Raw genomic sequence first — 17,625 nt, 5'->3', positions numbered from 1 at the left:
TGGGATCTTCCTGGACCAAGAGTCGAACCCGTGTCCGCTGCATTGGCAGGTGGATTCTTAACCACTGCACCACCAGGGAAGTCCCCACAATAGATTTCTTCAGAAGAAAAAGATGTTTTTCCTCCTGGCTCCTGTAAGAACTATCTACAGGGGTTGGTGCTCCAGCTTCTAGACAAACACATTCGTCTCTTCACCTCCAAAGACACCACTAGTCACTGCTTACCTGGATGTTGAAGAAGGAGGTGGCACTGAAGGACTGTGTCTCATGAGCCATGTCCCATCCTCATGACCTAACTTCTCCAAGGTTCTTCCTCATCTGTATTGTGGAGATGATATTATCTGCTCTAAGCACCTCAAAAACTCTTCCTGAAGAACTATAAGTTTATAGATGTGGAAATGCAACCTAAATTCTAAAACTTCAACTATGCAAAATGCATATTATTATTTCCTTAACAGATTAGTTATTGCCACCTTTTAACTTTATTGTCAGTTCAAAAACAAAGAAGTGTTGATGGGCTGGATGGAATTTTGTGACTCAGGCTTTTGGTGTCGGTGGGAGAGTGACAATGGAGAAGTTAGCTATCGGAGACACTAAAGATATTAGAGAAAAATCCTAGCTCAAAGGATAAACTCACATTAGAAAATTTCAAAGTATACAGTCTTTCTAGTGTTCAAGATTAAAAATTAGAAGTACCTTTTCTTTTTTTTTTTTTTTTGCGGTACGCAGGCCTCTCATTGTCGTGGCTTCTCCCGTTGCGGAGCACAGGCTCCGGACGCACAGGCTCAGCGGCCATGGCTCACGGGCCCAGCCGCTCCACGGCATGCGGGATCTTCCCGGACTGGGGCACGAACCCGTGTCCCCTGCATCGGCAGGTGGACTCTCAACCGCTGCGCCACCAGGGAAGCCCTAGAAGTACCTTTTCAACAAATGGCCTTCAAAGCATTTGTGAAGAGATTATCAACGTATTTAAGGTGAGGAATCCCATAAGAATCCAAGTTTTTTTTTTTTAATCTCACTGTTGGCTGTAAGAGGTGACAAAGGGGACGAGGAGCACTTCGCTTCTCTTCCTCTTTAAGGATTCAAGTCACATTGCAACTCTTCTCGGATGGCTCCGTAACCAGCCCAGCTGATGGGAATTGTTCCTTGCGGTGACATTTCTCGTCTCTGCCATTCAGATGCACTTGGCATTCACTGTCCTATGGTAAGAATCTCACTTGTGTGAAATCCAATTGGATGACAAACTACTTGAGGGGAGAAATCACATCTTATATGTACTTTGTGTCCTCACAGACCTTAGAATAGTACAAAGCACATCAGATCAGATGATGGACTGAGTTTCTACAAAATTGTTGCCCACCCCTAAAGCACACATAACAAATTTACCCTGTGGCCTTGCCTGTGCTTTTAGTACCATCCCATTTGCTCCACCAATTCAACCCTCTTCCTTGATTTACTATTATATCTTTATTCTCCATCAGCTTCCTGTCTATAGACCAAAGTTAGGATCCTGCATCTTGATTTTGTAGTACTTGCTGTGGCGCACCATAAAGATCCTTCCTTCAGGACCAAGGCATCATTCTCCCAGCTGCTGAAAATGTTGGCAGATGATGCCTCTCAGCTGAGTTTTGGTCTACGAACTTCCCTCGGCCCAAGAGAGCCACCTTATCCAAAGTTACACTCCTTCCTGAGGAAGTGTATATTTAAAAATGTGAAATATAAAGGTCCTTGCCTCAGGTGGTTCAACTCTGATGGGTTTCCCCAGCTCAAGCACTTCCTGTGGGATTGCCTGAGCCCTTTATTCCAACTACATTTCAGCTTAACTCCTCTACCCAATTCTATCTTATTTCCTTCATAGGTCAGGTTCCTGAGAGCCTTCTGCAATAAACTTCCTGCATGCAAATCTGTGTATTGGAGTCTGTTTCCTAGGGAACCTGTACTATGCCAGATCTTACACATAAATAAGGGAAAGATAAACAATGCCCACAGCAAGAGGGATTGGGGAGGGCTGCCTCACCTAACATCAAACCAGTCTCACCTGGCCATGGCTGCCAACACCTGGCAGTGAAAACAGCCACCAGCCTGGCCATCACATGCCAGAAAAGTGATGTATGGCCACCTATGTCCTCTTCATCAGCGCTACCCACTAGAACTTTCTTTGATGAGGGACATATTCTGTATTTTCACTGTTCAATATGATAGCCACTAGCTACCTTTGGCTACTGAGCACTTGAAAGGCAGCTAGTGCGACTAAGAAATTTAATTTGGACGAAGTAAGAGAGTAGCATTGACATATATACATTACCAAATGTAAAATGGATGGCTAGTGGGAAACTGCTGCATAGCCCAGGGAGATCAGCTCGATGCTTTGTGACGACCTAGAAGGGTGGGATAGGGAGGGAGACTCAAAAGGGAGGGGATATGGGGATATGTGTATACATATAGCTGATTCACTTTGTTATACAGCAGAAAGTAACACAACGTTGTAAAGCAATTATATTACAATAAAGATATTTTAAAAATTAGTTTATATTTACATGTAAAGAGCCACACGTCTAGTGGCTACCATATTGGACAGAGCAGCCCTAGATTATGAATCCAGCAGGTCTAGAAAGGCAGCGTCACAACAGATCCAATTCCACCTGCCTTTACTTCCACCACCCATGACCTAGAAATACTTGGTCTGACTCCTTAAAAGTCATCCTAATGAAGCATATATAAGAACTGTGTGCTAGTAAAGTCTAATTGTTAAGTGACCCAATAATTATTATGAACATTGTTAAATCTAAGAGCCAGAGAGCTCTGTTGTAAGTTTAAATTGACTACAACACATAAATCTATTCATGATTGCTTACCCTGATAGTCTTTTAATCTCCTGGCCCTTCAAGGAATTTATCATCTAGATGGAGAGACATGACATGCATTCGTGCACAATTTTAAGAAAGAGCCTCCCCTTGACTATATACATATATGTGTATAAATTGGATTAATGCCTTTTTCCCCATTTGGTCTGTATGATCTGAGGGCTTCAGCTTTATGTTTCATAATAAGAAAAGAAAAAAAGACCGAGAGAGAGCTGCCCTTTAGAGGTGGGCAGGCTCATGGGTTGGGAACCCGTGGGAGATCCTTAGTTCTGCCCTGTTCCTTGGACAAGAATGATCTCTTGTTACTAACCCAGAAATGTCACATGTGGCCCAGGGTGAAAGCATATGGCTGCATCTGGGCAGGTTCATGACCATCCTGCAAAAAATGACTAAATGTACATGCCCTGCAGACAAGGAGTCATTCGCATCATCTCGTCATCTGAGGTCAGCCCTTACAGAATCAGTTTGAGCCACTGAATGCGACTGAAACTGAATTCTATGCAAGCTGAAAATATTGTTTACTTAAAGCCCAGAAGCCTTTCATGAGAAGAATCCACAGACAGGTAATGGTAGTTAAATTTATACATTTTTCTTTCTTGTTACAATTTTATATTTTCCGAGCAATTTAATGAAGACTCCAGAGAAAAGAATTAAATGTCTGCCGGTTCAATTACCAAATAATGAAAAGGTGGAAAGTAGCACCATGTACTGTGTGCCGAGAGGCTATTGAAGCCTATTCTTGGAGTGAAAATCTTTTGTGTGCTGCTTACACTAGCCTTGGCACACACAAATTGTACAGACGAGTGTCGGCAGAAGAAGCAGAAACCAAGAGCTGGTGCAGATCATCCTCTGCAAGGGTGAAAGGCCTGGCCCATGGGAGGACATCTCATGACACCCATGGCAACAGCCAGGAGTGCGGCGGAGGCCATGATTTCCATCAGGAGGGACCAGGCTGTCCTTAAAGCCATCCTTTGAGAAGATTCTAACCAACCCTGGCCCTCAATGCATTCTTAAGTAGCCTGTCCTTAGGGCCACATGCCAGGAAGGCCTCAGGGGCAAAGGAGACTTGGCAGCAAGGGTTTCAAGGATGCCTTACAGTCCTCGCAGCATTTGGAAAGCTACCCTTGCTCACCCCCCCACCCTAGCCATACACAGAAAAGAAGGATTACAGAAATACAAAAATCCTCCATAGAAGCTAAAACCAAAGACAAAATCAAGCTCTGATGCTTCAGAATTCTTTGGAACATTGGTTTTAATGCTTTAAAAATCAAGTCTCCCTGGAAATACTAAGCAAGGAAAGAGGCAGTTAAGTGTAGACTCTTCTCGCCTCAACGCCCATGGTGACAGTGTATCTCTGCTCAAGCTGGGGCCTCCCCAGAACCTTTTATTCAGTAACATCGAAAGACTCAATGGACAAGTCATTGTACAGCTTCTTTTTCACCTTTAAATTCTTCTTGGTTTATATAACAAAATGGTCTCGTTCTTAGGAAATCCACACTGAAATGTTTAAGGATAAAGGGCCATGATGTATATAACTAACCCATAGAAAAAAAGTGTGTGTGTTTCTATCTACATATATGTAAAAAATATATACACAGACACACACACCTATACGTATGTATACATATCTTTGTATGTGTGTATTCAGGTATGGTGAGAGGGGAGCAAGAGTAAATGATAAAGCAAATGGGGTAAAACGTGAACAACACGTGAATCTAGGTAAAGAGCATTCAGGTAGCCTTTGAATTATTTTTATTTTTACAACTTATCTGTAAGTTTGAAATTAGGTCCGTGCTTTAAATAGTTTAAAATAGTTTCAAAGTTTAAAACAATACAAAGTTTTACAATTTTAAGTTCCTTCCCTTTTCTTCTCTGTATTGGCTTCTTGCTAGAGACCCTTACAATCATCCAGCGGACCCTCTGGGTAAAAGTGTCCACGAGGGTAGCCCCGCTCTGCGAGAAGCCAACGGTCCTGCTGATGTGTTTAATCAGGCTGAGAATTCTCTTGGAGAAACCAATCACACAGACAGTTCAGAGCGGCCCCTCCCATGGGTATGCTGGTGATTACTGGGAGTGTGTGCTGGGACACAGTCCTGAGGGAGACAGGACTATGTCTAGGGAATGCACCACTAGCTCGCTCTTCCTCTCTTCCCTTAAAATACTACAACCAAGGGTATGAAATTTTTAAAAATAACTATCAAGTATGTCTCATACCACCTTAAATACGTGAGAAAACAAACTGTATGAGAAAGAGGAAATCTCTAAATTAATGCCTCTCTCTCTTTCTCTCTCTTCTTTTTGGTGTCTGATACAAGAGACAACGACAGGATCAATCTCTTATTAGAACAGAAGCTCTCTGAATACAGGAATACACCTTCGTCATTTCCGTTTCTCCTATACCCCCCAAGAAACAGACTTGCGGGATGCAAGTGAATGAAGATGTGATTAAACGAATGGGCAACACCTGAGACAAAGTTCTACCCTCCACTCCTCACCCTTAAGACTACATTTTGAGGGCTTCCCTGGTGGCGCAGTGGTTGACAGTCCGCCTGCCGATGCAGGGGACGCGGCTTCGTGCCCCGGTCTGGGAAGATCCCACATGCCGCAGAGCGGCTAGGCCCGTGAGCTATGGCCACTGAGCCTGCGCGTCCGGAGCCTGTGCTCCGCAAGGGGAGAGGCCACAACAGTGAGAGGCCTGCCTACCGCAAAAAAAAAAAAAAGACTGCATTTTGAGATCTATTAAAATCGAAGCAAAGGTATTTTTATCTATGGGCTCTCTCTATATAAGCTTGTATTTTCCTCTTTTTTTTTTTTTTTTTTGCGGTACGCGGGCCTCTCACTGTCGTGGCCCCTCCCATTGCGGAGCACAGGCTCCGGATGCGCAGGCTCAGCGGCCATGGCTCACGGGCCCAGCCGCTCCACGGCATGTGGGATCTTCCCGGACAGGGGCACGAACCCGCATCCCCTGCATCGGCAGGCGGACTCTCAACCACTGTGCCACCAGGGAAGCCCTTCCTCTTTTCTTATTTAGAATTCCACATTTAAATCTTATTTAGAACTCCGTAAAGAGAAAAGATGAGGTACAAAACTGGGTGAAGACATTTTTCACATGTATAACTGAACAGAATTAATATCCAGAATATAGAAATCATTTCTACAAATGAATTAGTTAGTATAACAATTCAAAAGAAAAATTGTCAAAAAAATTGGAACAGGTATTTCACAGAAGAGAAAGTACAAATGGCCAAACACTGTGCAAAGATACTCAAAGTCATTAGTGAGTAGAAAATACAAATTAAAACCACAAATATGTAATAAACACCAGATTGGCAAGAATTCCAAAGCCTGACAATATCAAGTGTTGACAAAGCTGGAGAACACTGGCACTCTCGTTAACTGCTGCAGGGAGTGAAAATTGGAACAACCACTTAGGAAAACAATTTGGCATCACAGAACAGAGATGAAGGTACACATGCCCTATTACCCAACAATTCTACTCTTGGGTATATACTGAGAAACTCCAGCACAGATGCAGTGGGGAGTGTGTATAAGAATATTAATAAAAATACTTTGATAATGGAAGCCATCCGAAGTCCGTCAACAGCTCAGTGCACTGAGCGTTTCATATAACGGAACACTATCCAGCATTGAAGAGGAATAAACAATGGCTGTATGCATCAACAAAATGACCCTCAGGAGCATCATGCTGGGTGAAAAAAGCAAATTATAGGATACATACATTATGATTCCATTTATAGAAAGTTCATAAAGGATATTTTTGGGGACAGGATGTTTTTAGGGACAGAAACATATGCGATAAAACTATAAAGAACAGAGAGAACGTGATTAACAAAATTTCAAGATAGTGGTTACCTCTATTTAGGGTAGAAAAGAGAAGTGATCAGGACAAGACACATGAACCTTTAATGGAAATGCTAATGGCCTATCTCTTAAAAAGACATAGCTGGGACTTCCCTGGCTGTCCAGTGGTTAAGACTCCACATTTCCACTGCAGGGGACATGGGTCTGATCCCTGGTGAGGGAACTAAGATCCCGCAAGCCATGTGGCGTGGCCAAAAAAAAAAAAAAAAGACGTAGTGGACACACATTCATTGTATTGTTATTCTTGACACATTTTACAAATGTACACATTTTACAAATATTAAAATGTACACATTTTACAAATATTCTTTTGTGTGCACCTAATAGTTAATAAATATGACTCTTAAGAATTGGTATGTAAGCAAATGACCAAAAATATTTTATCCAAGACTTGTTGGAAGAAGAGAGTGTAACAACACGCCAGCCATCAGGCCCTGGCAGTCTTTCCTTCCGAACATGCCATTCTGTCTACTGGTCTCTGACCGATTCTGGGTCATTCTATCCAAACCCAACCATCGCTCAGAGCTAGCACTTGTCCCAGGTCGGAGGAAAGTTTCAGGATGCTCCTCAGAAGCAGCAGCCAAGCTTCCCTCTCTATCTGCCATTCTATCCCTCATTTAAATGCAGGCCTCCTCCAGGTGTGAATGACAAGCACATTACCCTGTGCATGCGCGTGCACACACACATCCAGCTCTACAGCTTGACTGGGTTGTTATTACATCCCAATATTACTGAAAGCTATTATTACTTGACTCTTGACTCTGACTTATTCTCCAATATTTGTACACATTTTATAATGATAATGGAGTACCATATTTAAAAGAAAGCATCTCCCTGTCTTCCAATCAGAACCTGAAATCTGAAAAAGAAGCACAGACATCTGTCCATGCTCCAACTACAACCATGTAGCAACAGTCCCTTAAACCAAAATTGAAATTTAAAGTGAGTGGTGCAGTTATTGTCAGTACAGCATTTAAGAAAAAAAATAAACCTAGCTCCAGGGATGTCTGACTCCTCACCTCAGTAGGTCATTAAAGATAAGAGAGCATTCATCTCCCCCAGGCCCAAGAAAGTTTTGTTATAATTTTAGTATCATGAAATTTTTAAAATAATTGTTTTCATATCAATTACTACAGTGAAGGCGAGCTCTTTCAGCAGTAACATCTCAACAGGAAAAAAAAAAATCAGACTGGTAAAACAAAAATTCTTCTAAAATGACCTACGTGGAAGGTCCATCACTTAGTCCCCTGAAGTTTACTGAAGACCTAGTTCGTAACGGCTGTAAAAATACAACCACTTACCTCAGCATATTGTGCTACTGAACTGGCCTCAACTGCATAGACTCTCCGAGCTCCGGCCTGTACAGCAAAAAATGACAGTATTCCTGATCCACAACCAACATCCAGAACAACCTGGAAGGAAAGGAAAAGACAAAAAAGGGGTGAAAACACAAACCAGAGCTTAGCTGTTGGCATCATGCCACCTTTGAGCATTGTGATCAGACAAAGTACTAGCTTTGATTTTTACAAGTGGTCTTACCTTGGCCAAGTTATGAATCCCTGTGAGACTTCTTTTTCTCCTATGTTAAATGGGGTTAATAATACCCATCTTTTAAGGTCTACTGTGGGGATTAGTATGAAGTGTATACAAAGCACTTAGTGTATAACTGGTGTTTTTCAAATTATTGTTATTATTACTACAGTTTCTTTGTAACATGGTTTACTTTTAGGATGTTTAGGGCCAAGAAAAGTAGTGGGTCATGAATGAATCTGCTTACCCTGCCTGTCAGCATGAACAAAATGAAAACTGTCTCAAATAATTTTTAGCATTATATACATATATACATATGTATATGCATATTATATGTATTTTTATATGTGTGTGTATATATATTCAGGAAAAACTGAAGACAGTCTTTAAAAATCCAAAAGTGAGATATGTGCTTTTTTTTTTAGGCCTCCTCCAAAAAGCTGGGGAGGTTTATATGGAGGGTAGGAGGGTATTAAGACAGTGGACACACAGAATTTACAGAAACTTCTATTCTCTGTGTTCAGACCTAGGACTTAAAGCAAGAAGACCACCATTCACTGGCACAAAGGGACCAACCAACATTTGGACCTGCATGCTGCGAGGAAGAGGAGGACAGTATGGATTGGGCCCCTGGCCCCATGCACAGCTGAAGCTGAGGTCTGAAGCTCAGTCTGATCGCTGAAATCTCAGGTTCCTGTATTTCTGTCTCATCAGTGACTTTTATTCTTAGCATCTTTTAACACTAGCTTTGAGCAAGGCATTTCACTTGGCTCTAAATCCTCACAATAAATGTATGAATAGATAGCATTATTATGGCCACTTGTGAGATGACAAACTGAAAATCAGAGACATTGAATGAGCCCAAGTTCACCTAGCAGTAAGTAGGGGAGCCAGGAGTTGAATCTGGGCACTTCTGCCTTCCAAGCTCATGTTCTATAAAATCACACGTTGATTATATAATTTCACTTTTATAAATCTGATATTTTAACCCAGCAATACCAATAGGCAATGAATGACAAGGAAATAAAGTATTACTTTTTTCAGGAAAATTTATAATAGTTTTTTTCTTTACTTTGATAGTAGGAAAATTTTTCCAAAAAATAGGAAATATCAGAGGTTGTGCATGTGTGTATCTGTGTTTTAACTGCAGTATCACACTGTGCTGACACAGATATGGTGCCATTATTCTAAGAGAACATGCTGTTAGGAATGGATTCACGGTGCTCACTTACATTAATCCTAGAGCTGTGGCTGTATTCTATATGGTCTCCTAGGGTTTGGATAATTAGGAGCATTACTAATTTAAAATGTCACCCAGTCTCTGGAATTTGCTGTCAGGCTGTCTATACTTTTAGAAATACCAGTATTCATTTCTCCTCATACTGCCTAGGAAATACTTCATCTTCACATGGTCCTGGTTTATTGCAAGAACACCCATTACTGCTGTCTAGAGAGAGGACGCTGTAGGTTGGAGAGTGCAATCCATGGCCCCCTAAAAAAGATGCACCACACCCAGAAGAACCTTTCCAGAGCCTTCTTCAATTAAAAATATAATAGGACTTCCCTGGTGGCGCAGTGGTTAAGAATCCGCCTGCCAATGCAGGGGACATGAGTTCAAGCCCTGGTCCAGGAGGATCCCACATTCCGCAGAGCGGCTGAGCCCGTGTGCCACAACTATTGAGCCTGTGCTCTAGAGCTTGCGAGCCGCAACTGCTGAGCCTGCGTGCCACAACTACTGAAGCCCACACGCCTAGAGGCCGTGCTCCACAACAAGAGAAGTCCCCGCTCGCCGCAACTGGAGAAAGCCCGTGCAGAGCAACGAAGACCCAACGCAGCCAAAAATAAATAAATTAATTAATTAAAAAATATAGTACCTTAGATACTATGCTCAGTCCAAAATATGGATACAAAATTAAGATACAATAGAAATTGCACCTGCTTGCTCTGGTGACAGGTGTCCTAGAAATGTGTGAAGGGAACACTTTGTCTCTTTTATTAGGGTGTCATGAAGCACATCTTAGAGCAGTGTTTTTCAGTTCTCTTGATCCTTCAGACTAAAAACCAAAGAAATATTTTACCACTGGGAGAGAGACAGCAGACAGAGGGAACGGGGAGAGAGAGAAAAATTCAGAGATGGGAGGGAGCCTGATACGGTTCAGCTTTCTGCCAAATTAGGCCTTTTGGTAGGAAGATGCATTGACAGGCCCAGACCCTACCTAGAGAAGAGTTGAAAAATTATAAACTGTTGTCCAAATACCTTATTTCAATAACTAATTTCAAGCAAAAACAACCTTATTCATTTGGCTATTTCAAAACAGAGCATAGGGCTTCCCTGGTGGCGCAGTGGTTGAGAGTCCGCCTGCCGATGCAGGGGACACGGGTTCGTGCCCCGGTCTGGGAGGATCCCACATGCCGCGGAGCGGCTGGGCCCGTGAGCCATGGCCGCTGAGCCTGTGCGTCCGGAGCCTGTGCTCCGCAACGGGAGAGGCCACAACAGTGAGAGGCCCGCCTACCGAAAAAAAAAAAAAACAGAGCATAGCCCTTGAAAAAGAATCTGATCTTTTGCTAGCAATATCCAGATAATGCCATCTGTTTCCCGCTTGTGTGTATATTTAAAAAGTTAACAAGTGAATTTTCAGTCTGGGGCCTGTAGGAGAGGGAGAGGAGAGGGAGGGACATTCTGCCCCGTCTACGTAAGCCATGAAACGTTGGAAACAAAGCTGAGGGAGGCTGAGAATTCATTCTCTGGTGAAAAACAAACAAGTCCAAGCAAGTATTTAGGCTCTAATGGAAATACACTCCTTCAGCCCTTTCCAGCTGGGGTTTCCCAGACTAGGAGAAGACAGGACATTAACACAGATAATTCTGTTACACCGTCTTATCTGGCACCTCAGGAAGCCTTGGAGCTGCCTCTAATCACGTTTTCTTGTCCTCACAGATTATATGGAGCCCATTTTTTATTCCACCACTGGCAGGCCGTCACAGAACTGGGTATGTTTGAGGACCTTGGCAGACATTAAGTTATACTTTCTTATTCTAGGGAAAAGTATCTCACCTCAGACAGAGGCAAAAGAGAGTCATAAAATCCCCTTCCACATGTAAAGCAGTTTCCAGTTTCCAAAGGACGTTCCCCAGACACCATCTATTTGATCCTCATGCCCCGCTGGGATGGAGAGTACATAGTTAGGTCCCCATTGTACTGAGAAGGAAACAGGCTTGGAGAGACTGTTTCCAGCCCAAGGTAACACTACTGGTAAAGGGCAGAGCTGGATGAGAACCCAGTGCTCAGCCGTCTGTAGCACCATGGCCACCTTTCTGTGCAGCAAAAGATGGGAGGAAAGGGTGGACTGTGAAGAGATGTAAATCTGACCACACCACACTCTAAACCCTTCCAATGGCTCCATGCTATTGGACTCTGGTTGGGATCACCCAAGGGAAGAGACAACAGGAGGTCAGAGGGAGTGAGGACAGTGAGGTCAGAAGACTTATTCTCCTGGCTTCCTCCCTCCCGGGTCTCCATGGATTGGCTGGGTCCCCTCTACCAAAAGCCACAGCTCTTGCTGGGCTTCCATCTCTTATCACCATGACTAGTCTCTCAGGTTTCCAATAACCTCCCCTTCCCCCTCCCCCTTTAGGCCAAGGGGTGATAACAGGTCCCCACTCTTGGTAGTGCCAGGGCGCTTCACCGTACCGTGTTGGTTCCCTTTACTCTGCCCACGTCATTGTGAATGGTCCTGTTATTTAACTCTTCTAAAACACCTTGTCGGGTGTGCCTTGCCTCTCCTGCAGGAACCCTGGCTGATACACCAACTTATCCTTCAGATCTCAAACAGCTCTCCCTCGGGGAAGACTTCCTTAGCCTTTGCTCCCCTCCCGGGCTAAGTCAAGTCTTCCAGCTCTACACTTTCTTATCATCACCTACTCAAACCCTTCCTTCATAACATTCATCACAGTTATAATTTTTCATTCAAAGAGGGATTATTTGATTAATTTCTGCTCCCTCCCCTGGACTGTAAGCTTCATTAAAGGAGAGACCTCTATCTGCTTCTTGGTCACTACTGAATCCCTGATATAGCATGGGGTCTGGCACATAGTAAAAACACTCACTAAGTCTTTGTTAAACAAACTGAATAATAAAAATGTGTCTCACTGCCACAGATAGGGAACAGATTCACGATCCAAAAGATACAGCGTGAATCTGTTACCTCCCTAAGAAAGAACCTTCTACCAGCGTAACACATCCTCTTCAATCTGGCGATCTTAAGCATCCTTCAAAGGATGACTTTCTTTGGACACTGCCATACTGTCGTTACATTACAATCCAGTTAGCTCTGGTATACAATGTTCCTCTAGAGAGAGAATGCATCCTCAGCTTCCCCTGGATACACAGGCAGTAACTATACAAATGGCTAATTCAGGGCTTATATGGGGCAGCACCAGAAAATGGTATGAAATTCTTGTCAGGACTAATGGGGAAAAGTCAACAATTGGCCCATGTGACAGTGGCCAAAAGTTCTGTGAAGATATTTGTAAATAAAGTGTTTTTTTTACATCTTTATTGGAGTATAATTGCTTTACAATGGTGTGTTAGTTTCTGCTTTATAACAAAGTGAATAAGTTATACATATACATATGTTCCCATATCTCTTCCTAAATAAAGTTTTTAAAATATTAAAAATATAAGGTCATTTTGCTTATACAGATGATCTTAATTACATGCTCCTATGGTTTCCTAGGCAAAGAAATCCTGCAAAATGTTTGAACAGGTCTTAAAAACCCCAAGAGGGTTCAAAGCTATTTATTTGGATTCACTAGGTTAAAATTAACAAAAGAACAACATCCAGGTCCTTAAAAAAACATGAAACAAAACTACCCTTGAATAATAAAGTAAAAATAAATATGTACCATTATTTTTATACTTAGTATGTACTCTGCTTGCTTAGTACTTTTACCTTTTTTACTCGTGATGACAACTATCTAACGTGGGTACCATTATTTTCTCCAGGTTGCAGATAAAGAGACTGAGAATCAGATGGAGTTGAAGTCTTACGCTTAATAAATGGCAGAGATGAGATAAAAACAAATGTACCTAGTTGAAACCCTATGCTCTTAGCCACTCCCTTCCTTTTCAGTTCTATTTTCTGTGTTGTTCAGGCTACAGCTGTATTTGTCCCATTTAGCCTTCTTTTCACCCTACAGTTTTATAACTGTCTTCCAATACTGAGGTCCTGATTATCCCACAGTCAATTCTTCCAGTTATGCCACTTATTATTTATTCATTCTTTCTTTATTTGCTTGAGCATATCAATGGCTGCTCTGAATTGCAATACCCCAACTGTCATTTTTGTATGCCTTAAACTCCGAAATTGTGTCCTACCCACCTGGCACTTCCACAGCCACTGCTGCTTCTTCCAGCCATTATTTTGTTACATCTGTAGATATCTCTACTGAATCACCCCAAGTTACAAGTACCCCGTGCTCTTGCACTGTCATGTACTTTATCATCACAGTCACCTACCATGGGCTCCCTGCCCCACAGACAGCGCCCAACTATTCCAACATCCAGATTGTTGACCAACAGGGTGACTGAACAGCTGCCAAGCAGAAACAGAATGAGAGAACTACACAGCCTTTTGCAGTCCACCACATCTCTTACTCTAGCTTTTGTCAAAGAAGGAAAATTCCAAATCACTTCAAGAGTTGCAGAAGACATCCCTCAATGGCCTTTGCAGCTTAGGCTTAAATCTTGTTCAGATAATTAGAACTTTCTCTATGGCAGAAGAATTCTGCTGTAATAGCTCCCCATAAGACAGAACTCTGCATCTGCTGTGCAGTGAAACTTGCTTTCAACAAAAGGGTTGTGCCTGTATTTAAATAAGGAATAAATAATACTTATGAGCACCCTTGTTTCATTCCACCTGGCCTTCTGGCAGAGGACAGATAAACCCTTCGCCAATCTTTTAACCACCCTTCCACCAGTTCTCCAACTATTTTACTATATTCTTACAGAAAATAACAAAGATACTGATCACTCCTACCTTCTCTCTCCACGATTAACCCCCTTCATATGCTGCCAATAGACTCAGACTAGCTCACTCGGCTCTAAGCCCTCAGGCACTCAATCGTTCATCAGACATCAAAAGTGCCTTCTATTACCCATTGTGACAAATCCTGCTAGATGCTGGGAATGCAAAGATGAAAATAACATGACTGTCTAGTAGGGAGAAGCACAATGATGTGTTACAGTGGCAAGGATAGTATTATGTAATGGACCCAGTGAAACTACGAAGGAGGATGAGTCTACTCTACCAAGGATTCTGGAGAGACGTCACTGAGATGACCCGAGGAGTGAAAATCAAGAGGTAAATCAACGTGTGCCGTCTAAATGGAGGGCGGGGCAGGAGCTCCAGGATGAGAGCAGTCTGAACAAAGGCGCCCAAGAATGGTAGAGCCAGTCATGTCTGGGAGGCAGCACATCTTCTCAGGAGCATGATGTGTGTGTTAGAGGTACAAGTGGGGGCACGGTTAAGAAATGAACATGGCAAGAGCAAACGCTGAGGCTCGCTTGTAGATGGTCTTGTATACGACACTAAGAGCTTGGACTCAATCCTTAGGCAAGAAGGATCATAGAACTGTTTTCAGTGGAAGAGAATTATTTCATAGTTGTATTTCAGCAGCGTCATAGTGGTGGCGTGGATTGGAGGGCACAAGATCAGAGGGTGCAGCGCAGACACTGGCGGTTCCTAATTAACATCAGTCCCTTCTTACTTCCTATCAGAACCTCACTTTATTGAGTATTTATCCTCCTGTGTGGTTAACCATCCCCAGTCCCAGGGCGGGGATCCTGATTGGTCCAGGGCAATCGTAAGTGGCTCCATTTCTCTTGCCAGTGGCCACTACACTTGCGTGTGTGATAAAATATTGTTAATGAGACCTGAGGGCAAGTCTGCTGGGAGCTACTGGAAAGGTTTTCTCCCTTCTAAGACAGACGTAAGAAAGATGCTTCTCCTTTCTTGGACATGGTTAATTTGAAATGTGATGCTCAGAGCAATTGGATTAAAACACCTCAGAATCACACTACCTCCAACATTTTAGCCAATTTAAGTAGGGATTTCCTCCTACTGGAGGCCAAAGCTATCTTAACTGGGACAAGTAGGGAAACTAATTGGAAAACATTTGCAATCCTCCAGGAAAGATACAGTAACAATGAGAACAAAGAATCAGCTGTGGGACAAAGGGGAAGAGAAGGAGTTGCAAAAATGCTGGATTAATAGAAGCTAAAGAATTTGGAAACTGGAAAGGAAAAGAAAAAGTCTAGCCTGACTCCCAGGTTCCTGGCTTGGGGGACGTTTATAACACCTTCAGGTTTTGTAGCACGCCAGAATGGAACGCTCGCCTTGCTGGCCAGCCAGAGTGGCCCTAGGAATTGCTTGTACTGGTCTTTGAAACATGGAGCTGAGTTTCCTTGCTGCTGCTACAGCTGAAGGAGTTTGCTGCGGAGGCTTCTCTTGTTCCCTCACATTGCTCACGGGTACAACAGAACAGTGCCCACCTACTCACGCCACATGCACTTTGTCCCTTCCCTCCTACCGCAGTGCTCTTGTCGCAGCTGAGGCATGGGGCAGGCACGACAGTACCCACTTGGCGCGCGTGCATGTGCACCGTGAAGAGTAGGGGGTTAACACCCTGCGGGGGCGTGCTCCACCAGTGGGAGATGGCCGCCAATGGAGAAATCGTTCTCCTTTTCTCCCCCGATGAACTGTTTGAAGACAGAGTGGCTTCACATGACCTCCCTGAAGCTGTCCGGGGACACCGAGTGATCGGTCTCTCATCAGGCTGTGGCACGCTCAGTAGCACCCTCCCCCCACCTGCTCTCCCGCCTCTGCTCTGCCTCCCTCCTGCTCCACTGAGATCGCCCTCCCTAAGGAAAGACTACCACGCAAGCCTTTGCTGCCTGATGTGTGATTTAGGGGACTGAGGCCAAGCAAAGGGTGCTACTGAAACAGAATTCAACATGTTTACTGACATTTTTCTGTGATTCTGTCTTTTCCGGGTTTCTGAACTTCTAAATTCTAAACCTAAGCCATCGCTCTGGAGTTGAGTGACTGTGTCAATACCTCAGATGTAGGAAATCAAGCAAAAAGAAGATAGAGGCACAAGCTCTTAAGTTCATCAGTGCCCAGTTCCTGGTTCAGTGCTGGAAAAGACCAGGTTCTAGTACAGCAATTTAACTCCTTTTTACTGACTTTATCCTATTTAACCGCTTACATTTTTATCCTGGAAAGCAGATATTAAAACAAAGACATCTACTTCAGAAGTTACTGTTGCACAGTGTCTTCTATATAAGGCTTTAACAAAGTCAGTCATTGCTCCAAACTGGCCCTTCATGGCACTGTCTTAGAAGGAATGGGAAAGGTTTAGAAATTCAACCCTAGGATGTTTCTGAAATGCCTTGACTTTAGCGGGAAGGGAATCCACCAGGCAGAAGTTAACAGTAAGTTAGCCAGTGAAACCATACCAGGAAAATACTGATTTTTTTCAAACCTCTTTTTCCCCTAGTTCCCTCCCATGCAGAGCTGAGGCACTGAGAATTTCACCTTAGCAATCTGTCCCTTCTTTAATGATTTCGCAAGAGTGGCATCTGGTATGATAGTCATCAGTGCCACTTACCAGATATTTCTGGTTCTCCTTATGGGCACATGGTAGAATTGTATCCCTTGCTCTCTGGGAATTAGGAGTGACCACGTGACTTGCTTTGGCCCACGTAATGTGGTCAGAAGTTAACCTGGGTCACTTTCAGGTGGAAGATTTAAGAACCAGGAGTGTGCTTTGCCACGCTCCGCTTCTCTCTGCAACAGGAACTAGTCATGTTTCACGTGGAGGCTGCTTCCTCAGCCTGGGTTCTTGAGTGAGAATGAGACAAAATACAGCCCTTAGCTAACCTATAGTGGATTAAATGAGCACGATATAAAGCTCTATTGGTTTAAACCACTGAGGTCTGGGGGTTGACTGTTACAGCAGCATAACCTAGTTTACCCTAATAAGCCCAGTTAAGTGCCAGTGATTTCTGATTCAAATTTCCCAGTATGTCCGCAGAATTCTGATGCTGTGCTGAGATTCCGGTAGAGCAGTTCACTAAATTCTTATAGCCGCCATGTGTTAAGTGTCCTTATCCCATTTCAAAATTAACCCCAAAAAGATTAAGGTCACATGTCAGCATCTTGAAAGGTACAGAGACAGGCTTGGAGCACAGATATCTTGACTAGAAAATCCATCGACTGCATTAAAGCCCCTAGCTCCCTCTTTCCCAAATACCCTGAAAGACAGTCTGTGATGGTTGTTTATTCAGTC

General features: G+C 43.2%; 1 protein-coding gene across 1 annotated transcript in view; it reads right to left on the bottom strand.

Annotated features, from left to right (window-relative positions):
* The window catches only part of LOC308619300 (histone-arginine methyltransferase CARM1-like), a gene marked incomplete at its 3' end in the record, with an annotated part of 98,938 nt that overhangs the window by 71,858 nt on the left and 9,455 nt on the right, over nucleotides 1-17,625 (bottom strand). The window contains exon 2 of the mRNA XM_081237921.1: nucleotides 8,046-8,156. Within this exon, the coding sequence (XP_081094047.1) occupies nucleotides 8,046-8,156 (111 nt within the window). The remainder of the gene's footprint in view (nucleotides 1-8,045; nucleotides 8,157-17,625) is intronic.

The sequence above is a fragment of the Mesoplodon bidens genome, assembly GCF_964165515.1.
Source record: "Mesoplodon bidens genome assembly, chromosome: 6".
Lineage (NCBI taxonomy): Eukaryota > Metazoa > Chordata > Mammalia > Artiodactyla > Ziphiidae > Mesoplodon > Mesoplodon bidens.
The sequence above is the reverse complement of the archived record's forward strand: the minus strand, read 5'-3'. Positions and strand labels throughout refer to the sequence as shown.